This window comes from Budorcas taxicolor, chromosome 17 (assembly GCF_023091745.1).
Source record: "Budorcas taxicolor isolate Tak-1 chromosome 17, Takin1.1, whole genome shotgun sequence".
Classification (NCBI taxonomy): domain Eukaryota; kingdom Metazoa; phylum Chordata; class Mammalia; order Artiodactyla; family Bovidae; genus Budorcas; species Budorcas taxicolor.
Genome location: NC_068926.1, coordinates 51456483 through 51482377, shown reverse-complemented (window position 1 = coordinate 51482377; position 25895 = coordinate 51456483). Strand labels below are relative to the sequence as shown.

The window sequence follows — 25895 nt, the reverse complement described above, 5'->3', positions numbered from 1 at the left end:
AACCACCGAACTCCTGCCCACAGCTGGTCGGGCTGGCAAAGGTGGGATGGGGGCAGCCTCCCAACGGCTTCTCCATCCCTTGCCTCTCTTTCCCTTGCTCTCTGGATTTTTTTGGTTGTTTTTATTTAACTTTTGGCCACACCCTGCAGCAGGTGGGATCTTAGTTCCCTGACCAGGGATCGAACCTGTACTCCTTGAACTGGAAAGTGGAGTCAACCACTGGACCATCAGCAAAGTCTTGCTTGCTGGGTTTTAACAGCCTGTTGCTTGACTTCATTGCCCTTGCCCTAGGGCCTTGGCACATGCTATTCCTTTACTGGGATGCGCTCCCCCCACTTCATCATCAGATTAATAGTAGCCAGGCCCGTGGACTCATTTATTGAAATCTCACACCAGCCCCATTCTGTAACTAGGGTGCCTGGGTTTGAATTCCAGCTATACCAATTAACAGCTGTGTGACCTTGGGCAGGTCACTTAACTTCTCTGGGTCTCAGTTTTATCATTTTGGATAAAGAAACAAGAAATAGCATCTGCCTCATAAGGTTGATGGGGATGAAGTGACCTAACACACAGATCACCTTTAGCAGTACCTGCTACAAGGAAGTACTGACAAATACTTAATAGTACTACTTATTATCCTGTGCTTTGGGTGTCAGCCCCAGGGCCCTTTCCCAGTGCCATGAAACCACCTCCAAATGTCATCTTATACCACCAACCCCCTTCCCTGCTGGGGCTGAAGCCCCCAGAAGTGCAGGTACTGTTCAGCGTCACCCACAAGGGACAGAGCCAGGACTCAAATGCAGAGTCTGTGTGCTGAACTGCAGGCCTGCCACTTCTGAGAACCTACTGTATACCAAGGACTGCACAAATAAGGCTCATATCACCCTTCTAATGCCTTTCAGTGATGGCATCCCCGTCTCATTTTGGAGGACAAGGGAAAACGAGGCTAAGACAGGGATGGGCCAGGTCAGGGTCACAAGGCTAAGGGGCTGGTTATCGTTCCAAATGGTTGACGGCGAACTCAGCGTGTCTAAGTCACCACCCTCTTAAGCGTTTCTACTTTCGTTTACCAAATCCCCACAAAGGGGCTTCCCTGGTGGCTCAGTGGTAAAGAATATGCCAATGCAGGAGGCATGAGTTTGATCTCTGATAGCAGAAAATCTCACGTGGTTGCAGAGCAGCTAAGCCCAAGGACTGCAACCACTGAGCCCTCGTGCCGCAACTACTGAAGCCTGCACGCTTAGACCCTGTGTTCCCCAGCAAGAGAAGCCACCGCAGTGAGAAGCCTGGGCACCACAGTTAGAGAGTGGCCCCTGCTTGCCCCAACTAGAGAAAAGCCCACAAAGCAAATGAAGACCCAGTACAGCCAGAAATAAAATAAATAATTTTTTTTAAAAAAGTAGTCGTACTGGATTAGTGTCCCCCGCCCCTCGCCAATTTCATGTCCACCCACCTGTAACCTGCGAATGTGACCTTATTTGGAAAAAGTCTTTATAGATGCGATCAAGTTGAGATGAGGTCATGCTGGATTAGGGTGGGTCCTTATAAGAAGAGGAAAATCTGGACAGAGACATGCAGAGGGAAGGCAGCCATGGAAGATGGAGGCAGGGATTGGAATGTCTACAAGCTGAGGAACGCCGACGACTGCCAGCAACAGCAGAGGCTGGAAAAGAAGAGGCAGAATCCTCCCCCAGGGCCCTCGGAGGGAGCCCAGCCCTGCCGACACCTTGACTTCGGACTCATGGCCTCCAGAACTGTGAGAGAACACGTCTCTTGTTTTTAAGCCACCTAAGTTTGTGCTTTGTTATGGCAGCCCCAGGAAACTAATACAATGGGTGAACCTTGAGTTTCCATTGTACAGATGAGGAAACCAAGGCACGGAGAAGTTGACGGGTTTGCCTGATATCACAGAGCTAAAAGATCCCGAGGCTGAGCTCCAGTGTCTCTCTGGGGATGATGGACTGTCTGCAGATTATCCTACAAGGCCTGGCTACTGGAAGTCCCCCGGGATGCTTGGAGTAGGCTCAGTGGTCCCAAGACCTCGGGGACACCTGGATGCTCACTTCCTGGGTCCCCGAGGGAAGGACCAGAGCTGGTTCATCTCTGATACCCTTGCCCTGCACAGGGTAAAGCACTGGGCTGATGTGGGTGATGGGCAGGAGGTGGATGTCATCTGCCTCGGACACAACGGGGTTTGTGGTACTTTCCTGGGTTTCTGAGAGCTGAGGGCCTTGGAACTGCCCCCTCCCCCACATCCCCGCTGGAGTCCTGGGGGCTGCGAGCACCTGCCTCTCCGCCCCGACCCCCTTCTGCCGCCTGGAACACGCTGCCTTTAGCAGCCACCCTGAGCGGTAATTGTGCAGATTGCTGTAATTCACAGAGGACGAGCGCACTGGTGCTCGTCACATTAACACAAATGTCACTGAGCAGGGCCTCGGCATGCACCGTCCCCCGAGGGGGGAAGCGCGCACCACTGTCTCTGTGGGCTGGGACTCAGGGTGAGATCACTGCCGTCCCTGAGGACCCAACCTTCAGACGGTGGGGCGCACTCCCGGCTCAGCCGATGAGTCATCCCCAGCCGTCCTCCCAGCCCCTGGGTCTGCCCTTCCCAAAGGGAGAGAGAGGGCCGCGCAGCCAACTCCCTGTTCCCGGGCAACAGGCGGGGAGCCAGGGGTGGGGTTGCCATGACGACAGAAAACGCAACTCAGGCTGGCGGCCCTGGGATGTGCACGTGGAGCCCCTCACGGCTCTGGTGATGGTGGAGGGGTCCCCTGGGGCAATATCACTGCCAATGGCTGAGATCTCAGAGTCTGACGTGTGGTTTAAAAAAAACCATGCGATTCTACACAAACGTTCACAGCAACACTAGGCACAAGAGCTCATAGGTGGAAACAACCCAAGCATCCATTAACCAGCGGACAAATGGATAAACAGAATGTGGCATGTCCATACAGAGGACTACAACTCAGTCATAAAAAGGGATGAAGTGCTGACACAGGCTAGGACACGGATGAACCTTGACAGCTGATGCTGAGAGGAAGAACTCAGATACAAAAGGGCATTCATTGTACAACTCAACTCATGGAAAAGTCCCAAACAGGCAAATCCACAGTGACAGAAAGTGGACTGGTGGACGCTGGAGGTTGGCAGGGCTTGGTGGGGGTGGGGAGTGGCTGATAACAGGCATGGGGTTCCCATATTGGGTGATAAAAGTTCTAGAGTAATGGTCGCACCATACTGGGAATGTACTTAATGCCACTGAATCGGACACATTAAGATGGTTAAAATGGTAGATCTGATGTTATGTGTGTTTCACCAAAATTAAAGGCAGGGGAGAAAAATCACTCATTTTTCAAATAAAGTCTTTGTTACGCCACACGGTGAAATCCATGCCAGAAACCACAGAATAAACACGGAAGACAGAGGAAAGGATGACATGGCCCCCCTGGGGGGCTGACAGCACCCGCTGTGCCCTGGCAGCTAGAGAGCATGCCCACAGGCCCCCACTAGTGCTCCTCTGAGATGCTGAAAGTAGGCCCTCCCCACGACAGGAAGCATGACTGCTCCTCCTCCTACCCACGATGCCGAGGGCCAGCTGGGCCCGTCCTCCTGCTCCGCCTCACCTGAGGGCTGGGAGCTTGGAGGAGGGAGGTCTGGAGCCTCCAAGGAGCAGGGTACCTTGGACAGGAGCCCCGAGGGGAGGGGTCGGGTCCCAGGTGGAGGGCCTGACCAGGTCTGGTCAGTTTCTCTTTCTTTCAATTTTTACTGGACTAAATAAAGTCCCTTACAGGAGTTTCCTTCGTGGCTCAGTTGGTCAAGAATCCGCCTGCAATGCAGGAGACCCAGGTTATATCCCTGGGTCGGGAAGCTCCCCTGGAGGAGGGCGTGGCAACCCACTCCAGTACCCTTGCCTGGGAAATCCCACGGACAGAGGAGCCTGGCGGGCTACAGTCCACGGGGTCGCAAAGAGCTGGACGTGACTGAGTGACAAACCACACCACCACACAGCTGCTTTACAACGTTGTGTCAGTTTCTGCACACCCGTGTTCAGTCGCTTCAGTCGTGTTCGACTCTTTGGAACCCTATGGACTGTAGCCCTCCAGGCTGCTTGGGCCATGGGGTTTCCCAGGCAAGAATACTGGAACGCGCTGCCATGCCCTCCAGGGGATCATCCCAACCCAGGGATTGAACCCGGTCTCCTGAAATGCAGGCCAATTCTTTACCACTGAGCCCCTGGAGAAGCAATCGGGGTTAGATTCTGCTGTACAGCAAAGGGAATCAGCTGTGCGTATATATATATCCCCTTTTTTGGATTTCCTTCCCATTTAAGTCTCCACAGAGCACAGAGTAGAGCCTGAGCTATACAATAGGTTCTCAATAGTCATCTATTTTATACATAGTATCAATGGTGTATCTATATATCAATCCAAATCTCCCAATTTCACTCCACCACCCTCTTTCCCCACCCCTGGTGTCCATATGCTTGTTTTCTACATCTGAGTCTCTATCTGATCAGCTTCTGAAACACCAGGACCAGACGCTCAGGCCCCTCAGCACCCCTACCTAGGGCCGAGGGCAGGAGCAGGGCACTCAGCCCACAGTCCAAGGTCTCAGCCCCCAGGCCTGGGTGTCCTCACACACGACCGCCCCTGTGCAACTGGGTCCCCCATTAGAAAGGCTGTTTGTTCCCTCCCTGAGCCACGACCTGGCGCTCTGGGCACAAAGAAGCTGCACGTCAGCAGTGGGGCCTCAGAAGGACCTCTGGGACAAGAGCTGGGGGGGCAGCCAGGTCACCAACTCAGGTTCCCAGCCATCCCCAGCCTCTGCTCCTCCCTTCCACGGCCACAACGTGGCCAAAAACAAGACCACCCTTCAGGGCTGGGGTCAAGATGAATGACAGCAAGCCTGCGAATGGGTCTCAGACGCCCCCCCGCCGACCCCGCCAGCCTCAGCCTTCCTGTTGGTATAACGCTAGTCTGATGGCACCCGAACATCTCCCAGAGACGGGGGCCGGGGGACCGACACCAACACAGCCCCGACAGTGCCAGTTATCTCTGGCTTCTCTGGGCCCATCTGGACACCCCTCCCATCTCACAGATGGGGAAACTGAGGCTCAGAGACAGTCCGCTGAGCAGGGAGGCAAGGGCCCAGCCATTCAGGCTCTAATGAACAATGGGGACACGCTGATGGCTTCCACAGAGAATGTGGGGTCGGCATCGCAGCGCAGGGAGACGGTGCAGCTGATGGGGGGACAGGCTGACACCATGATCCCACAGCAGTGGATGCCAGCAGGCCCTGCCCCTCCCCTCAAGGCGCCTAGGAGCGCTGCTACCACTCTGTCTATAAGGCCATGATGTGCTGGCCCCAGAGGCCACGGACGCTGTCCCCCAACAACATGGTCACACAGACCCATTTTCTGGAGGACAAAACTGAGGCTCTGAAGAGACGAGGCCAGTCTGAGAACACCCAGAAGCGGAGCCTGTCCCCTGCACACCACACCACAGCCCCGATAAGGGCACGTGTCAACCTCCTCCCCACCACACAAGCTGCAGGGCCTGCACACACATCGAGGGCAATCAGAGTGGCCAGAAACCACTCACCTTTCTTGGCTGTCTCCATCTCTTCTTCCGTCCAGCGAGAACTCTCGTTCATCTCCATGGAAGCTGAAAAGGAACACAACAGCTGTGTTGGCAGCAGTCCGCAGAGGGGCGGTTTCTCTGCCTCTGGCAGCTTGGGGCACTTGCTGGGATGGGGGAGTGTATGTGCAATCACCCCATTTCACAGACGGGGAAGCTGAGGCAGTCCAGGGCCTCTGCATACACCTGACAGAGCTTGGTGACTGTGTTAGGGCGGGGAGATGAGGAGGGATCTGAGCTTCGGATGGGCAGGGACCTCATCTGAGCGTGGACTCACCAGGGCTGGATGAGTCTCTGTGGTGGGGGCTGCCCCAGGTGTTGCAGGGGCTTGAGCAGCAGCTCTGGCTTCTACCCAGCAGGGGCCAGGAGCCCCGACTCCAGCTGGGACAATCCAAAATGCGCCTAGACATGGCCCCCTGTCCCCTGCTGGGGGACCCTGTCCTACAGGGTGATTATTAGACTCTGCTCCGACCTGTAGAGCACATGGAGGCGGCTCGTGTTCTTGAGAAGTAAGGCAGCTGCCTTCAGGGAGCTGGCCAAGGGTCTGCCGTGGCTGTTTCTGAGCCTCTCCTCCGAGATCCCTTACGCGTGAGCCCCGGTCTTTCCCTGAAAGTCACTTAAGACATCGTGAGAGGGGTGAGCATGAGGGACGTCAGCTTCATGGACTTGGTGCCTGGAACAGCACCAGGCACAGAGTATGCACTCGGTAAAGGCCGCTGACCCCCGGGGGAAAGTTTGGACAGCTTCCCCAGCTCTCTGTTGCCACAGCCAACTTCCCCTTCCCTCACCTACAGGACCCCCAGAGGGAGGCTCTGGAAGCCGGAGCCCGGGATGGGGAGCCCATCAGAGGGACCAGGCTTGTGTTTTCCACCCCACCACCCAGCCCCAACATTAGCTTGAGGTCCAGAAGAATGACCCTAGAAGTCAGGTGCACCAACACCCTTCTGAAAAGAGCCCTCCTGCCCCGTGCCTCTGGGCACGCTGGCCCCAAGGGGCAGCCGGCAAGAGCTTACAGGAGCCGAATGGGATTTGTGGCCAATGGGCTGGGTTTGAATCCCAACTGACTCCATGACTTTATGGAGGCAATGTTCCTTCTCTCAGGCTCAAATAGCCCATCTATGAAATGGGTACAAATGATCTCTCGCAGGGAGAAGGGAGAGGAGCCTGCCATAAACCTCGGGTGTGGACAAGGAGGGCATCTGTGAGACAGAAACCATCCCTTCCATCAACTCCCACCCTAGGAAGACAGACATCCAGGTGGTTGGGGCCTCAGCCTGAGCACTCAGGCCTCGGGTGGGAGTTCCCGCAGACACAAGAGGGCAGGCTACAAACAGCCAAAATGGTATAGACAAGCACACACCGGCTGCCCCCCTGTGGCCAAACTTGGGAATTGCTATGTAATTCTTTTTTCCCCCGACCTTAGGTTCAGAGCACCTAGGGGTGGGCATCTGTTGAGCAGGGGAAACTGAGGCCCACAGAGGTGACAGTACAAACCCAGATGCCTCCCAGGGCTGGAAGGGACAGGAGCACTCAGGCCCTCTTGAAAAGGGGTGGGTTTTTGGCCGTGCTGTGTGGCTTGCGGGATTCTAGATCCCCGACCAGGAATTAAACCCAGGCCGCCGGCAGTGAAAGCCTTGGGAAGACCCAAGGGCAGATCTTCTGATTGAAAAACAAAACCAAACTGGTGCTGGATTTGTAGGTGAATTCTCCAATTCTGGAAGGATCACAGCTGAAGGCCAGAGAACCTGCCCCAGGCACTGTTCTAGGCTCTTCCTACACACAAAGTCACTGAAATGCTCAACCCCACAAGTTATAAGCATTACTCACAACCCTGGTGCTGATGAAGCCATCAGGACACAGAGAGGTCAAATAGCAAGTCTGCAACGAATGCTGGGATTATGAGCCCGCTGGGCCTCAGCGCCCCTTCCCCAGCCCAAGACTTACCCAGCTCAGCGCTCTGCTGCGGGGTGACGGCCTCCTCGCTGTTGGCCTCGTTGGCCATCGAGCGGGTGATGCGGCCTTTGCGTCTCCCCTGGCTGTTGGCGGTTTTTCGGCCTTTGGAGGTCACTGCCTCCTTCTCATCATTGTCTTCCCCAGAGGTGTCGTCCGTCTTCTCCCTAAAGGCCAGAGAGGGGAGGCAAGGATGGTTTCACCTGGGCCAGGAACCTAAACGGCAGTTTCAAGACACCCGCTTTTCTTTAGCAAGATGAGCGCTGGCTGCCAGTGATTTTCTACTAGCCCAAGGGAGTGGAAAAAAGGGGGAAAGCTCGGGGTAATGCGGTAGCAATCTGCAAGGCTCCTTTATTCACCAGATTGAGGGAATGAGGCTGGTAGAGGTCTGCAATGCCATCTTATCTATCAAAAGGGAGATGAGAGCTGGTAGCTGTCATCTGCTTTATTCTCCAACAGGGATGTGGGCTGGTAGGTAACTGATTGTCTTATTTTATTCATCCAATGTGGGTATGGGCTGGTGGCTATCTGCAAACCCATTTTTCTTAAGTTATTTATTTGGCCGGGGTAGGTAGGTCTTCATTTCTCCAAGGGCTTTTCTCTAGTTGTGGAGAGTGGGGGTTACTCTCTAGTTGTGATCAGGCTTCTCATTGCAGTGGCTTCTATTGTTGCAGAGCACCAGCTCTAGGGCACATGGGCTTTCAGGAGTTGTGGCTCCCGGGCTCTAGGCTCGTAGGCTCAGTAGCTATAGCACACGGGCTTGGTTACTCCAAGGCATGTGGGATCTTCCCGGACCAGGGATCGAACCTGTGTCTCCTGCATTGGCAGGTGGATTCTTTACCACTGAGCCACCAGGGAAGCCCTGCAAGCCCATTTTATACATCAACTAGAGATGCTCTCTGCTATCCGTTTGCAAGCTTACTGGATTAAATGCATAGGGGTGCAGGCTGGTACACCCTTCAGGCCACTTTACTCCCCACAGAGGAGATGTCCCCCTCCCTACAAACAATGCTAACTCTGCCTTCTGTGTTATCACGGGCCACTGGGGCTTGCAGAAAACGCGAGAGGAGTATTCCGCCGGCCTGATGCAGGCCGAGTCAGGTGTGTGGGGAGCATGTGACCTCAATAGCTGGGGCTGGGACTCTTCTCAGAAGCCGACTCAGGGGAGTTTACTGCAGGGCCGCTCAGATTTATCACCACCACCTTCCATTCATCTTCTTGAAGGCCCTCGCAGGAGCGTCTGGGAGACAGGGGGTAACGAAGCCAGATGTTCTCAGAAGCCACATTCCTGAGCTCGCTCCAGGTACCTGGCGCTAAGCTGTGCCCGCCCCCCCCTTCACCCCTTGCTCGGAGTGAATCTCCAGCTGGCGGTGCTCCACCCCTGGCAGGCACGGGAGGCCGTCAGGGGCCCCGAGGGGAGGCTGTGCCTTGATCTGCAAGAACTCACACTGACAGCAATAATTCTAAAGGTGAGGGCTGCCGCCTGCGTGTACCTCGTCCTCTCAGATCTCCCCCCCTCCCGCTCTCAGCATCTCAGGAGACTCAGCGGAGGAAAGGGGAGAAGATGGGGAGGTGGGGCAGGGGGGTGAGGCAAAGAGTTCCAAAGTCATTGCCTGGATTTATTAGCTCAGGAGTAGAGCTCAAATGAGCCATCAGTCTCTAAGGTCTCCAGAGGCTTCAAGAGAAAGGCGGGCAGGCGGAGGAAAGAGAGAGGAACAGGCTTCCGGAAGGGGGGAGGAGGGGGGTGCGTGCTGCCAGGGGACCGGCAAAGGAGAAAGCGCTTCCCTTCTCAGCAGGAGATCTGCTGTAGATAGGCGGCAAATGCTCACACGCCTTTACGGAGGGCGGGTGGCCTGCAGGCTGAGTACCGACCATGGCCCCCCTGCTAGCCTGCCCACCCGCCTGCCACCTGGGGGTTACGGCCGGGCCCCCCGCAGGACTGCCGGGCTGGCCTTACTTGATCAGCTCCTCCTTGTCATTCTCCACGTCAGGCTTCTCCTCCTCCTTCTCCACCTCTTTCTCCTTCTCCTTCTCATCTTTCTCCTCCTGGCTGCTGCGGGGCATCTGCTGCTGCTGCTGTTGCTGCTGCTGCTGCTGCTGCCAGGCCCCAGGGGAGGGCAGGGGGCGGTGGGGGAGAGAAGGACACAGTCAGGCAGGCAAGGCTCTGCACCTGGACTGAGAGAGCTGGAGGGGAGGGGGAGTCCGCGGGAGCCCCCTTCTCCAACATCTACACTCTGAGCTGGGCAGAAAGCCCCACAATCTGGGGCACTGGGAGGCAGGAGTCAAAGGGCAAGGTATAGAAAGTGCTCGTGTCAGACCCCTGGCCTCTGGCACTTGGTGACTGCGTGACCTTGGATGAGAGTCTTAAGCTCTCTGTGCTCCGATTCTTCCCTTTGAAAGCATGCCTACCCCTCAGCGAGGCATGGGGAGGCCGAAACGAGAGAATGCTTACAGAGTTGGCATCTGGCACCAGGATTTAAGCGTGGTGGGAGCCCCAAGGCAGGAGGGTGGGGCCCTGGTCAGCTTCAGGCAAGAGCAGGGTGAACACAGGGAAAACTGGGTCACAGCCTGAGGCCCCTGCCTGCCTGCCTGCCTGACTGCCCCAGACAAAAGCTCAGGCCAGCTCTCCAGGCCTCAGTCTCCATGTCTGTAAAATGGGTAGACGGAAGGGCTGTCCCCAGGCCCATTTCAGGATGGCTGCTGCTATGACGAGGGCCTGCTTTTGCGGCCATGGGCCTGGTCTTCCTCTCCAGTCAGTCAGCCCTTGAAGGGGAAGACAGCAGGCCTGCTGGACAGGAGAGATCAAAGGGGCTTACAACAAAACCAGCCCCCTTCCTGCAGGCCTGTTCCTTTCATCTCCTTCCTGAGTGAGTGAAGCCGGCACTGGCCAACCTGCCCCAGTCAGCCAGGCTGCTGACCCTGCCCTCACCAAGACAGGGAGGGCAGGCGAGCTCCTCCCCACACTGCCACCCAACTTCCTTTCTGTCCTGCCTGATTTCTTTCAAGCCACACACTGATTCCCACCCCCAAAGTGCTCCTTGCGAGCAGCTGCCAAAGCAGACCATCTTTCCATCCCCAGGAGTCCATGAAATTTAAAAAACCGAAATGCAAAGCCTTTCAATGTGTGCTGAGGGGTGTGGTCACACCAACATGTAAACCAAGGAGAAAGAAACCCAAGCAGATGGAGAAGGTGAGGGCATAGGGCAGGGGGCTCCCTTTCTCCCCATCTTTTCTCCATACCAGGAACACATGCTGATCCCCAGCACAGGCAGCCTTGGCCTGAGACCCCACCTCCCCTAATCCCCCGCCCTTCTCTGTAGTTTTAATTTATGATTCACGATTCGGCTGAGCACAGGGGTCAGCTACAGGCGATCTGTACAGAGCGGGGGTCTGGGTGTTCATGGGAACCATGGGCTTTCTGAGACTACAGCAGTGTGAACCCAGGAAGCTCCTGGCTCAGGTCTGCCCCCTTCCCCAAGAACCTTCCTCTGATCTCCAAGAAGAGGGGCAAGGAGGCAGAAAAGCCTCCCTCTGCCCCCTGTTATGTCTCTGTCAATTCCCAATGGGTGTCCCAATGTCTCTGAACTGTCCCTCACCACCACCCCAAACCCTGAAACACTAAACTTCCAACCGCTGGAGAAGATGGAAGGGGGGGCGGCGGGGACCAGGATCCAGAGCAAGGGGAGATGGCATGGCCGACTGGGGAGGGACCCTTGCCCCGTGGGCTGCTCGGCATGGCTGCTGTCTTCACCTGTGAGACCTGCCCGGCTTCTGCACACTCAGGAACCTGACACCCAGAGCCTGGAAGGGCAGGGCTGGGGCTTTCCAACCTCAGGGGGCTTGATGTCTCCTGAAACACCATCGCTGGACTTTGTGCCAAGAATGCCCAACTGGGCTGCAGCTTCACTCCGAAGCTTTATCTGCTGTCCCTCCCAGTGATTGACTCCAGGAGCACCTGTCATTGTTCCCTGGGTGTAGGCTGGGGGCGGTGTCTTCAGCCCCCGCCAGAATCTCACCCTTGGGCCACAAAGCAGGCCACTATCTGCCCCCAGCACGGCCAGCAGAGGCAGCTCTCAAATTGCTGACCCAGGCGGCAGCATGCCACAGACCCCAGCCCTGCACTAACACAGCATGACTGACCGGGGCTGCTCCCAGGAAGTCTGCACCTGTGCCCTCCTGCCCAGGGCCCTCCTGACTCAGCCCTCCCCACATCCTCCAAAAGCCCCACTGAGGAAGAGGCCAGCACTTTCCGAGAGCTCACTACCCGCCCCGACGCTGTGCTGTGCATGGTCTATTGATCAGTTCCTGGCCCCTCTGAAGTCCTGAGGATAAAGATGATGAAAAACCAACAGTAATGGTGACCTGGGGTTCATCCACTGTGGCCGCTCCTTCCCTGGACCATGCCGCCCTAGCCTACCTCCGTCGGGAAAGGACAGGGACCACTGCTCCCATTCTGCAGAAGAGGCAACTGCAGTTCAGACAGGCAAAGCCTCACCGTCTCAGAGGGAAGGAAAAGGGGGCTCTCAGAGGCGGGAAGGAGGCCTGATCCTGTTGTCCCTAAAGCCCCTCTGAGGGTTTCACCTGACTCTACATACTGGTTGGCATCACAGGCTCAGGTAGGGCGTCTATGGGCATCCTTGCCCCTTTCCATCAAGGCTACCTTGTCCCTCTTGCAAGATTCCTCGAGCCCCTGCCTGGGCCTGGGCCAGCCCATAAGGACCCATTCCCCTGTATAACCATCAACATCACAGCATTAATAATAAAAGTAGCTCCCAGTGCCCCGGACCTGGCATGTTTTATGTACTTCCTCATCTCCTTTATCAACCCCCATCACACTCCCATGTTACAGAAGACGACACTGAGGCACAGTGAGGGTGACTGACAAAGCTGGGCAACAGCACTGGCAGGATTCAAACCCAGAGGCTGAGTCGACCCCGGGCACAACCAAGACCCTCTCCTGTCATCTCCACCACGCCACCCCGCCCCTGACTGCCCCAATCCTGCCAGTCTTATGGGGAAGCTCTGAAATCCTGATCCGCACCAGAACCTGGTCATTATTGCTGCTGCCTCCCAGCCAGGTATGCAATCCCAGGGCCAGACCCCGTGGCCTCCAACTTGACACTCTTTTCAAGCCCCCCAGGGCAGGGGTGGGTGACTCCCACTTTCCGGGAGAAGCGACTTCAGGTTCACTCTGGAGCCAGGGCACAGAGCCCCATGGATGGGCTCCCAGTTTCCTGGGGCCTGAACTCCATCTTCCTCTGAGGAGGTGTCCCTGTACCTCAAGCTGAGTGATGCGAGTGGAGGGGATGAAAGAGAGAAATCCCAGGTCAGTCTCGGCCTGAAACCTGGTTTCCACTGGGAGCGACAGTCAGGCACAATAGTGACCAGCTGCCTGGGACATGTAGGAGGTCAGTGGGCTGGCATCCACTCGCTCTGGGAGACTGATGGAGCCAGAGGGAGGCCCCAACTCCCAGGTCCCCATCAACCAGCTCAGTCCCTGAAAGCCTTCGAGGACAGCAAACACGGTGACAGCTAACTCTGAGACGACTCACACCTATTAGAGCTCCGCTTCCAACCTTAGGCCCATCATTGATCGAAACTGCACTTGCTGGGTTTCACGGGCAATTTAGAGCCACTGTTCTCACAGCTGCACACTCAGGTCACCTGGGGAGCTCTGGGAAGTCCCGACGCCCAGGCTCCACCCACACCAGTCATATCAGGACCTCAGGGTGACAGTCTGGCAGCAGCGTGTTTAAATTCCCAGGGTAATCCAATGGGCAGCTAGGTTTGACGATCAGCAAACTTCTTCTGTAAGAGCCAGATGGTAAACACTTTAGGGCCATCGGTCCATCAGTCTCTTTCGCAACTACTGACTCTGCCGTTTATAGTGTGAAAACAGCCAAAATGTAAACAAGTAAGCGTGGCTATGTGCCAATAAAGTTTTATTTACAAAAACAGGTAGGGGGCCAGATTTGGCCTGCGGGCCATGGTTTGACCACCCCCTGTCACTGACAAGCACTGTTCAAACAGAAATGCACACACAAAGCACCTGGGAATACTGGAGAAATGCAGATGCTCACTCAGCATGCCTAGAGCAGGCCTGAGAGTCTGCATTTCTAAGTAGCTCCCGGGGTCCCCCCAATGCTGCTGGTTCCTGGACCACACTCTGAGGAACCAGGCTTCTGGGGTGGGGGGGTGGGGTCCTTGTTTCACAAAGCACACCCAGGACCCTGGCCACTAGCAGCTGGTGATGCCTGTGGACCTGGGAAAAGACCGGAAGCCAGACTTCACCATCTCAAACGATTCTGGAGCCCACGGTGAGGTCCACCTTTGCTTTCCAGACACACCATCGGTCATGCTGACAATGGGCTTCGTGCCCAGTGCTTGGGCGTGAACGCCACCTCCCCAACCACAGCACAGCTCTGTGGAAAACCTGACCGGATCTAGGGCTAGCCAGAGCCCTCAGTTCAGATCCCTGAGAGACCCCTGCTTACCGAGCGCTGAGTGTGGGACAAGCAGCCCGTCACTGAGCCTGCGCTTTGCTAAAGTCCCAGACCAGACGCAGTACAGAAAACATTATGAATAAAAACAACAAATGCTGACGAAGCACAACGAACATGTGACGAGGCCTTCTCTTCAGTTCATACCTGTAGTTAATAACAGCCTCCCAACAGTCTGTTTTACAGACGAGCACACAAAGACACTGAGAGGTGAAGTAGCTCACCAAAGGTCACACCACATTTTCCTAGCAAGATCCCACAGATAGGCGCTCAGCCTCTCACCCTGGACTGGGGGAATCACAGGCTCCTCTCATTCCCACTTAAGCCAAAGTGTGCCTACTCCCCTTGTTTATTCCCTCCACAAATACACTGTGAGCACCCATGCTGCTAAGTCACTTCAGTCGTGTCCGACTCTGTGCGACCCCATAGATGGCAGCTCACCAGGCTCCCCCGTCCCTGGGATTCTCCAGGCAAGAACACTGGAGTGGGCTGCCATTTCCTTCTCCAATGCATGAAAGTGAAAAGTGAAAGGGAAGTCGCTCAGTGGTGTCAGACTCTTCGCAACCCATGGACTGCAGCCTACCAGGCTCCTCCGTCCATGGGATTCTCCAGGCAAGAGTACTGGAGTGGGGTGCCATCGCCTTCTCCGTGAGCCCCCATGGGGAGAACCAAATTATATAAAATTCCGTCCCCAACATTACGGAGCTAGCACTTCAGTTGACAAAGACTAGAAACTATGACAGGACGCATGGAAGCTGCAATGTTAAGAAAATTTTTAAAAGGTCCAGTACCTTGCAGGGGCAATAGCGATTTACCCTGATGAACAGGGAGGAGGGAGGAGGCCTCTGAGCTGAGCCTCCAAAGGCTTTTGGTAAAGAAAGGTGAGAGATGTTTCAGGGAGGGGGCCCGCCTGAGCAAAAGCAGGCTGAGAAAACGCCCACTGTCCTTACCGAACGGTATACTGGATGTGGCGGCAGAGTCTGGCCAGCTTTAACACCCTAGCTCAGAAATATGGAAGGCGGTTACTTCCCTGGTGGTCCAGTGGTTAAGAATTCGCCTTGCAATGCAGGGGACGAGGTTTCAATCCCTGGTTGGAGAACTAAGATCTCACATGCCCTGGAGTAACTAAGAGCCTGCGTGCCTCAAGTACTGAACCCACAGGACACCATGAAGATCCCGTGTGCTGCAAATCAGCCCCGACGCAGCGAAATAAAAATAAACAAACATTTTAAAAAGAAAAAGAAAAGGAAATACAGGAGGCGCCCTGACGACAACCACTGAGGCCTTTTTCAGAAAGTGGAGGCAGGGAGGGAATGTCGTGTTCCACCCCATGTTGTGGCTGATGCGGCAGCTCGTCAAGGGAGGAGTGGCTGTCAGTTTGAGGAATGAGAGGAGAGTTCAGCGAAGAGGTGGTAGCGACGTCCAGGGAGGAGTTGGTGAGATTTAGTTCTCAGATGACAGGTCCTCCCAAAATCTGATGAGAATTTCCCAACACCCAGCAACAGTGACTGTAGCACAATCTCACTCATTCATTCAACAAACACTCTGCTGAGCATGAACTATGCGCCAGCGAGCAAATCCGGGAGGGGTCTGCCCTTGAGATATCCTATCTCTTGCAGAGTGAAGGGACATCCCAGGAGTCCAGGGCTTGGTGGGAGGAGTGAGGTCAGGGGTCAAGACCAAGACACAACAGAGTTTTCTGTGGCTGGCAGGCCCTCCCTGACATTCGGCCCCCACCTTTCTAATCCAGCCCACGTGTCTTCCTGAAAATAAAACTCAGGCTGGGGATGCCTTGTTGGCCAGTGAGGAGCGTCCTTTACAAGACACACAGATACAGGTGTGCTGGGTCGGCTTGTACCAGCTCACAAGTGCAGACTGCAGTTTCCAAGAATTTTGCAGGTTAGCTGTTAGAGACAGCCATTCTTAAAAGTGGAAACACATAACTTTATAATGAAAGAAATTATAGTAAAAACAAAGGTAGTAAGTACTCAAAAAATGCACCCCTTTCTCATTACTTGACACCACTGGCTGTGGTCTGTGCTCTCAGCTGTGCCTACACGGTGCAGGTAGGATAGGATCGCGTCTCACCAGGTGTCAGGCACGCCCCTTTCCAACTCCACATTCAGCTGGTAGCCTGGAATCAGCAGGGGAGGAGTATTTCCACCATGGCAATCAGTGCGTGCTACAATCAGGGCTTCGTGCCCGGAAAGCTGGTTGTCAGACACTCACCAGCACTTCATCGCACACCGATGCATTCGCATAACCAGAGGAACATCCAACACCCACACCCGTCACGTCTGTTCTGCCCGCGAGGAGACGCCTGCTTGAGGCGGCCAAGCCTCTGCTTTAACTGTCAATCAATCTTCTCCAGCCACTTGGGATAAATCAGTGGTCCACGCCTCAAGGCCGGGTGATCTAGCTCCTCCCATCCACACACACCCCTCCTGGAAGGTGTCACACTGGTTCCTGCCTCCTGCCTCAGGGCCTTTGCACTCAGGGTGCCCTCTGCCTGGGAGACTCCCCCTCCTACTCTGTCTGACCGGTTCCTTCTTATCGCTCAGGTCTGAGCCCAAAGGATACCTCCTCTGAGAAACCTTCAGGATCCTCTCCCTCAAAGCTGCCTTCTCTCCTATGTCAGCTGCCTCCTGACCCTGGCTCACCATCTGTACCCCTGGCCGCCCCCTCGGATAACCACGTCATTTACTTGTGCACCGTCGATCTCCCCCGGGGGGCGTGACAGCTCCGGGGACCTGGTTTGTCTCGTTCACTATCACCCAGAAGGGTGACACTGTGAAGGAAGGACAAATCGGACTGGAGCTTGGCCACTGTCTCCCCCCACATCCCCTCCATGGGGACCCCTCCTGTGGTGACCTGAGCTGGCGCAGGCCCACACGAATGCTGCTCTGCTGGTAACTCTTTCCTGATTCCTGGCAGCCAAGCCTGAAATGCCCGGATGTGAGGTCTGTCAGCCCCCACCTCTCTCACCCCCCGGGGGGTCAGACTGATCCCTGATCACATTTGCTGTGTCTTCCTGTCTCTTCGGTGCGGCCTGCCTCAGACAGTGCAGAGGGGAAGCCGGGTCTCCCCTGCCTCTGTGTCAGGGCTGCTGAGAAGTCAGTGTCTCTCTTCCCCAAACGGCAGCCCAGCTTGTCGGGTCCCTGGGGCCTGGCCCCTCCAGCCACTTTCCTGGGAACCGTGTGCCCTGGGCGGGGATGTATCTGGGAGACCGTGGGCCTGGACAAGCTGTCCATAGGACTCTGCCCACAAAACCAGGGACATCTGCTTGCTGGAGCCCTAAACCTGGACACGATCCCGCCCAGCCCAGCCTGCCCCCAGCAGAGCGGAAGTGGTCACCTCCTGCAGGCCTGGGCGGCCGAGGAGAGTCAGACTGACCCCCAAGCTGGAGGCCCATCTGGCCAGGGTGGCGGTCTGGGACCGGCCCCCTCACGCTCACCCAGCGGGCAGGGGACAGCACAGCCCAACCTGGAGGCAATGTGGCAGAGACCGGCGGGCCACACGTCCCCTCTGCACCTCACCAGGCTGAGCCATCCAGTGATATCATCCGCCTGGGGCAGGGCGGGGCGGGCAGCCAGGGTCTGGGAACCAGCACCGACTGTGTGCTGGCCGCCCCCTCCCTCCGGGGACGGCTGCTTGGCTGGCCCTGCCCTGGAATGCCTTCCGGTCACGCTGTCCCCCATGCGAGTTGCCCGCGGCGCGGGAGTCTCTGGAGTGCACAGCAGAGCAAATGGGAACAAGGTCACCTGTCCCCCAGCAGGGAGCTGGGGAAGGAGGTGGGGGAAGGGAAGGAGGGTGAAGGAAGATGAGGGATACAGGGGAAGGGGCAGGTGTGGGGGAGAGACAGACACACAGAGAGATGAGAGATGGGGGAACGGGGCTGCAGGCCAGAGAGAGGAGGGAGGAAGTGGTGCCCACCCCCCCCACCCCGGACGTGCTCTCTCAGCTCCCAGGAGCAGAAGGCTGGGCGCCCTGTCCCTGTGCCCGTCTACAAGGGAAGAAAAGACAGACCATGTGGCCTCAAGACCACGACCAGCCCAGCTCCCAGCTGCCGAGTGGCCCTGAGGGGTCAAAGTTGTCGGGGGGGGGGGGGACACACCCTTGGCGACAGGCCTCCTCCGTGGCATGCTCCCCCATCGCCAGGAGTCCCCCCTGCAGAGTTGGGCCACTGGTCTCAATCTTGGCTCCCCAACAGTTCGCACAGTTAAGTCAGGGAGAGACTTCTGACCACAGCATTCCTGGGCTCCAGCACCGCATTTAGCTGGGATAATGCAGCCCCTCCGTCCATGAATCATGAACTATAAACCACAGTGCCGTCACTGGTGCTCTGAGCTGGTCCCTGCCTCGGCCGGTGACTCACCTCGAGGAGAGGACACGGGGGGCCTGGCCACAAGCTCACTAGCCACTCATGGCTAGATCCTGGGGACAGGGGTCCAGGGGGTGAGGGTTCCTTGCCAAAGCTCAGGTGTGTGGGGTTGGCAGGGGATGGGTGTGAAAGGGTTGGAATTCCTGAGCCTCCCTCTGTCAGGATAGGGGAAAGCTTCTGGGAAGTGGATGGCACCCTCTCTCTCTGGTTTTTTTTTTTTGGTTGCGCTCTGCAGCATGTAGGATACAGTTCCCCAACCAGGGATCAAATCTGGCCTCCTACCTCGGAAGCATGAAGTCGTAACCGCTGGACCAGCAGGTAAGTCCCCAGGATGGCACCTTCTCTGACATTCCAAATAGCCAACAGGTGTCCCTGCCTCCAGCCACTGCAGGGCCAGGGCCACTGCAGTGGACGCCAGGGCAGCCTTGCATTCTCGGGTCACTGAAGGTCTGAGCTCAGAGACATCTGCTGGTCAATGCTTTTCATGCAGGAATTTTATATCTGCTTTTGTAATCATCCCCGCTTTTGAATGGCAACCACCACCATGACGAACCAGGGGCCCGGCACTGGGTGTGGAGAGGGTGTCTACAGGGCGGGTGTCACCTGAACACATGAGGTGACATCTTGCTGCCCACTCTGTGGTTAAGCATCAAGGCAGGTCAGCACCACCATGGAGAGTAGTTTGCAAATATGCAGACATGCGGGATTTGTCCCCAGGATGGAATGACCAGGTCCCTTCCTAGAAGAAGCTTGCTGCCCCAGCTGCTATGAGTGCACTCAGCCTTTATGGCCTCTGGGCTAAGACCTGGCCCTCTCTGCCCACCTGGGGAACCTGGGAAAGTGTTAGCCCACCAGAGAATCTTCTGTCCATGGGATTCTCCAGGCAAGAATACTGGAGTGGGTGGTCATTCTCTTCTCCAGGGGATCTTCCTGACCCAGGGATCAAACCCGCATCTCCTGCATTGGCAGGTGGATTCTTTATCATGAGCCACCAGGGAAGCCGGGTGACCACACAGTGTCATACATCCAGCACCTCAGTGGAGGTGGGCGCCGGGGGTGGACTTTGGAGAAATGGAAGCAGGCGGGCCCGCCCACCTGAGGGACATCTGTGGGCGGACAAATTGAGCGGCCCCTAGTAGCCATCCTTAGCTATGGCGTGGCCAGAGCCACAGGAAACACACCAGGACCGTAGCCTGTGCCAAGGTTCTGAGCTGCTGGAGTGGGCCAAGTGTTGGTCAGACACAAGGATGGGACAGCCGAGCTGTCACCTGAGCACCTGCTGTGCCTCTGACAGACGGTGACAGCTTCCTAGCCCTCAGTGAATCACCCTCCAGGCTCATTTCCACCTGGCACTTCCGGCTGTACAGAGCAGAGGGTCTCTGCCTGCCTTACCACTTCTCAACCACCCCCCCACCCCATCTGCTCACAGTATTAACCCACGGGAGTCGACCACCACAGGCACCCATCCGTCCATCCACATGTAGGCACCCAAACAGATACACCTGCCCACAATCCATGCCAGGCTGGGGCACCTCCACCCACCTCCTGAGAGATTTATCAGCAGGATCACAGGTTTTATAAAATCATGGAGAGAGAAAGCAGCTGAGGTTCACTCCAGTAAATGCATCCTGAATTAAGAAGAGGGGCTGCGGGGCCTGTGTCTGCCTTTTATTTCGCTGTCACGGGGCCAAGAGATGAGTTATGACCACAAAGTCAACACCTGGGGTGACCCACTTATCCCGTATTTATGAACAGGGCTGGCTGATGGTGGTGAGGACAGTGGATCTGCCTGGCACAGGAGCCCTTCCGGGGTTTATGTGTAAATCTCTGTCCCTGGCAAGGCTGGGACCACACCACGCCTCCTTGCAGCCCTCACTAATCAGAGGGAGGGGAGAGACCCGAAGGAGGTGGAGGCCTCCTGCCCTGCCTTCTCTCTTTCTGCATCCCTGTTCTACCCTGGGAGCCCCAGCCTGAGACACCAGCTTGGGCAGAGGGTAAAACCTCACCGGACCCCATGACCCCAGCATCACAGCCACAGCTGACCCAGAACGACTCAGATGAAAAGAGGAAGCAAACATTTCTTCTATAGCCATAAAGCACTCCAGGGCCCCCAGGGCCCTGATCCTGGCCTCTGTCGCAAGTCACACACACTGTCTATACCTCCTCCCTGAGCCTTATCACACTTTAGCCCACAGGTCCTGTGGGCTGAGAACAGATTTCAAGAGCAAATATGAGTTGTCTGGCCTAGACAGCATATTGTTGTCATTGTTTCATACGTGATCTGAGATTTAAAAATCAGACGGTTTCACGTAATTTCAGATTTCCAGGTCATCATTATATATTAAAAAAAAAAAAAAAAAAGCAGATCTGGACTTCCCTGGTGGTCCAGTGGTTAAGAATCCTCCTGCCAACGCAGGGAATATGGGTACGATTCCTGGCTCTGGAAGATTCCACATGCTCGGGGGCACCAACTGTGTGCTGTCTACCACAGCACTGGGCCCACACGCTTTACAGCCTGTGCTCCGCAACGAGAGAAGCCACAGCAAGGATAAGTCCTCGCACTGCAACCAGAGAGCAGCCCCCGCTTACTGCAACTAGAGGAGGCCCAAGGGCAGCAATGAAAAACTATTCATCCCAACCAAGAATTAACAAATAAATACCATTTTAAAAAGATAAATTAGATAAAATAAAAAAAAATCAGATCTGACAATACGGAGCCAAGTAGTCAGCTGGAGCTGATGAGGTACAAGCTAGCTAGTTAACCCCAGGCCTCACCATTCCCTATTGTCTCCCATGGATTCTCCATCTCTTCACTCATTTAAGACCCTGGAAGGTACTCGGACTCCTGCTCCAAAGACTCTCAGGGCACTGTGCACTCTCTCGTGCCCTGGTGCTCTTGCACCTGCTGTTCCCTCTGCCCAGTTCACCCTTACCTCTGCCCTCATCCTCCAGGGGGGCTGCTCCTCAACCTCATCTTTGGGACCCCTTACTCGACGGAGCCTCTCAGGCAGACCACTGGCATGCTAACTTGGAACCACCCCTGTATGCCTGCTCTAGATGACTGGGCATGGAGCCACCTGCATCAGCACACAAGCGTCCAGTGGACAGATGAGTCAGCAAGCAAGGCATAAACACCACAAAGTGAAAAGCATGGCAGCCAGGACCGGGGCGTCAGGCCCCCCACCTCCCAGGACTCCTCTGGAGACACCCCCTCCCTAAGGTGATGCCAACACACAGCCTTTCTTTGCCTCCCTCCATGCAAACGTGGCTTTCAGCATAAGGTGAGGAGAATGGCCCTGTCTCTCCCCATCTGACTCAGAACACTTTCCCCTCCTGAGCACCCAGCCCAGCCACAAGAAAGGGCTTCATGAGCCCACCCACAAGGTCCCTACAAAGGTAGGGGAACAGGGGTTCTGGTACACAGGAGATGCTCAAAAAATACCTGACGATGTTTTTAAAATCAATCTAGAGGCCTTATTTCCCCCTTTGTTTAGCCACAGTCCATGCCATGCCCTACTGCCTCTTATGCCAGCATACTTAGGCTCTCTGCCTGGCATTTATTTGAGTTCTTGCCTCTCAGTCTAGAAAAGTTCCTAAAGGCACTTCAATTTCTAACACGCGGCAGCTAGGTCTTTAGAACTGGCTCGCTCCAAGCTAATACACCTCAGTTTTACGCATCTGTAAGATGGGCGAGCAGGCTGGCCAATTGTGGCCGTGCTAAACCTGGAACAAAACCCCATCCTCAAACCAATCGCAGCCACCCTTCAACGACTGGGCCCACAACAACCAATGCTCTGTCTCAATCATTTTGGCCTGATGTTCAGGATGCAGTATGGGGTTGTCTATTGCCCCCTGCCAACAGACTTGCTTCCCTAATTATACGTGGCTTAGCCAACAGGGGAATGGACTCACAGTCCTGAAGCACAGTTTCCAGAAAGCAAGAAAGGAAACAGGGGATGTGTAGACCAACCCCTCAAAGGCTCTGGGCCTTGATCACAGAGTAGCTGCTTCACAGTGGACACTGGAACCCCAGGGGAGTTGGCTGGACTTGACACCCTCAAGGTCCTGTCCCTGCTGGCCTCGGAAAGGAAAAATGCCAATGTCAGGGAGCACTCACCTACCAGAACCTCTGAGTCTTGCTCTTCCGTCCTGCTATTTCTGACCTTCGTCCCTTTCCCTTGTGTGATCTCCCAGGCCAGAGGCCCCAGAGAAGGATATGCCTCAACTAGTTCCAGTCCAGCATGTAGCAGCAGTGTCCAGCACCTTCTGCAGGGTTCTGCCTACAACCCCCTGCCTGCAGCACAAGTCCACTCTACTATCTCCCTGCCTTAACCCTGACCCCCAACCTCAGTACTCCCAGCATCGGCTCAGGGCTGATTCTCATTAGCCCCAAAGCAAGACTAATCCATCCCCATCCCTCTGTCTCCCCGACACCAAACACTCATGAGCCCCCTTAAAAATGTGCGCCACTGACCCCCATCATCTTTAACATATTTACTAATTTTTTAAAAAATGAATAGCCTTTTCCTCTAAGTCAGTGGTCAGCAGACTTTTTCTACAAAGGACCAGATGGTGAAGATGTCAAGCTTTGCAGTTTGTCATGACTATTCAACTCTGCTGTTGTAACAGAAAAGCTGCCACGGTAATTCCTCAACAGGTGTGTGTAGCCCTGTGTCAATAAAACTTTATTCACAAAACAAGTGGCTGGCTTGACTCACCCAAGAGCCTTAGTTTGCCAAGTCCTGCTCTAATTTAAATCATCTCTCAGTCATATACAGTGATGTTTGAAATATGGCAATTTCAAGTACTGGCTACTCTTTTCCTTCAAAAATACATTACACCAAAAACTATTAAAAATTTTTAGATGTTAAGTCTGTGAGCCAGTCCAAGTCATCCCGGAAGCCCAGGCCTTGCTCTGGGAATGTGACCCTATTCATCCCAGAGCCTATGGGTCACCAAGTCAGCTCTTCTAGAATTTTCCAGGCTAAAGATGGAAATGGCCATTTCTCCCAGCTCTCTTCCGCACTGTTGGGGTATGACACATACCCCCAGAGAGGGTCTCCCAGCTGCCACTGAGAGGACCCAAAATGAGGGACCCACTGCTGAGACACATGTGGAAACATCACCGCAAGCAGCAGTCAGGGCTGCCAGCTGCCAAGCATGCTGGGAGTTGGCCGCAGAGCATGCTGGGAACCCATCCCAACACTGCCCCCTTCTCACCTGGCTTTTGCCTCGGCGCCGGTAGCTCCGCCTCACCAGGCTCTTATAGTTCTCATTCTTCTTGGTCAGGTAGTAATAGAGAACACACTCAGCCACTGTCTGCAGGACAGAGAGAGAGAAGAGACTTCTGAGGACTGTGCAGTGTGGGCAGTCGGAGCAGGAAGCCTGGGTTCAAATCCCACTTCCTCCACACACTGGCTGGGCGACCCTGGCTAGTTTACTGAACCTCTCTGGGCTTTGGTTTCCTCACCTGTGTCATGGGAGTACTTTACCACACACTTCATAGGTTTGTCATGAAGACCGAGGAAGTTAATATACATACGTGTAAAGGACTTAGGACCACAGAGCACGCACTGCAAATGTGTGACCTCTCCGTATGGTGGGCGCTGCTACTATTAGCAGTCGCGCCGATAAAGCCGTCACCTGCCATCCACTCGGGAACAAGTCTTCCAGCTCCCCAGCTGGGGTCTGGGGTCTCCTTTCTCTCACGCCAGTTTCCTCCCCCCTAATACTTGAGGCCCCGAGTAACCTCTTCCAAGCTTCGTGCATCCAGCCTGACTAATGTCCCCATACGACCCTTCATCTCTTGGGACCTTTCTGTCTTTTCTCTGTCGTGGTCTTTTCCATGTGGACCTGACACCTCTGCTTGCTGAGTAAGTGGCTGTTTCTCTCTGAACTCCACCACCTCCTCCTTGTCCAAATGAGATCAGTAAGAGGGCATCATCCACAGAGAGCAACTGGAGGACAGAATGCGATGATGCCACCACCTGGGCCCATTCCAGGTGACAGCTCGCTTATGCTGGCAGCCATTACTGACATGATGTAAAATGTTTCTGTGATGCTCGGAGCTGGTGCCAAGCCAGGAACTCGCCTCTGAGGGGCAATCCATGAGGGCTGCTGGGTGCAGAGGAGGGCTGGGCCTCAAACCCCTGTGTCCTCATCCACTTCCTGGAACGGACTGTGAACAGAGGTGGCTCCCAGGCTAAACCTGACCACACACACGGCCCGCAAAATAGTTCGGAATAACGTTTTATAATCAGATGCCAATATCTGTACACTGGGGGATGTGGGTGTCTGACTTCCCCTTGAACAATTCACAAAGAGTGCCTTCCTGCATTGGATAACCAATGGGCTGGCCCTGTGGGTGGGCACGAGCTGGCCAGTCCACTGGGCTCCCACCCTGCTATTGGCCTCACTCACTGTCAGGACACACCAGTCCCCAGAGGCACAGCAGGAGGCTCCAGCTTAGACCCTTCTGGAAGCTCTATTTGAGTCTTAGCTTGGGCTGCCTCTTAGCCAAAGAACACCATAAAGTTTATTCTCCAGCATAGAGACCTCTGATTTCCTCATTCAAACAGTGCTGCTCAATTACCAACGTCTGAAATCCCTCCTTGAATCTCCGGGGAGCCCCAACCTAGAGTCTCCTGCATTGTCCACACCCCTAGTAAGAAGCTGTCACTAACTCAGGGGAGAGGCTATTTATGGGCTTGCTTCTCTACACTGGTTTTTCAGGCCGGGAGAGATTTCACTTCCCGACGCTGCCCCATCTCCCTCCTTCTATGGGTATCAGTTCATTAAGGGCAGATGCTGGGAACAACTGTTACCCTTTAAAACACCCGCCTGGATCCTGCTCCAACTGCCCTCCCAAAATTAGGAAGCATGAGGCCTCCACTAGCAGGGTGTTTGCAAAGCTAGGGGTGGGCAGACACCCCCACACTGAGAAACAAGATTCGGGGAAATGCTGCTTTAAACACCCAGACAAGTAGCTCCAGAAAGTAAACCTTTTCAGGAAGCTTGTCTGGCTCCACCCCGATGATGCTAGGGTCCAATGGCAGACTCTGACCTAGGGCCACGTCCAGCCCAACCTCCTGGGTGCACAAAAGGGGGCGTTACCATTCCCTTGGACGTTCTGTGTCCACCTGCCAATAGGGAGCTGGAGCAGAGAAGGGCACCACCCCTGTGAAGCTCGAGTGTCAGTTCTCCATCGGGTTTTATCCAAAGGGGATGAGGACTTTGCCATCCACACGCCTGGCTTGGCATAAGGTGTGTCAGCATACAGACCATCAGAGGGACCTAGAAAGGTCATTCCATCCAGTGGCCTGGAAGACCACCACTCTTGCCCATAAGCCTTAACTAGGATGCCAGGCACAGCACAGCTTCTAGAACCCAGGCTCAATCTGCCAGGATGCTCGCTGCCACGTCGGAGGA

At 55.3% G+C, this 25895-nt stretch overlaps 1 protein-coding gene across 8 annotated transcripts in view; it reads right to left on the bottom strand.

Annotated features, from left to right (window-relative positions):
• Positions 1 to 25895, bottom strand: part of NCOR2 (nuclear receptor corepressor 2) — a 236966-nt gene that overhangs the window by 66153 nt on the left and 144918 nt on the right. For 6 of the 8 annotated variants that reach the window (XM_052654728.1, XM_052654729.1, XM_052654735.1 and 3 more), the window contains exons 14-17: positions 23688 to 23786; positions 9544 to 9683; positions 7581 to 7753; positions 5601 to 5663 (exon numbers count right to left, since the gene is read on the bottom strand). In XM_052654728.1, coding sequence (XP_052510688.1) covers positions 5601 to 5663; positions 7581 to 7753; positions 9544 to 9683; positions 23688 to 23786 — 475 coding nt within the window. The remainder of the gene's footprint in view (positions 1 to 5600; positions 5664 to 7580; positions 7754 to 9543; positions 9684 to 23687; positions 23787 to 25895) is intronic. The other 2 variants (XM_052654731.1, XM_052654733.1) reach the window with 2 other exon arrangements.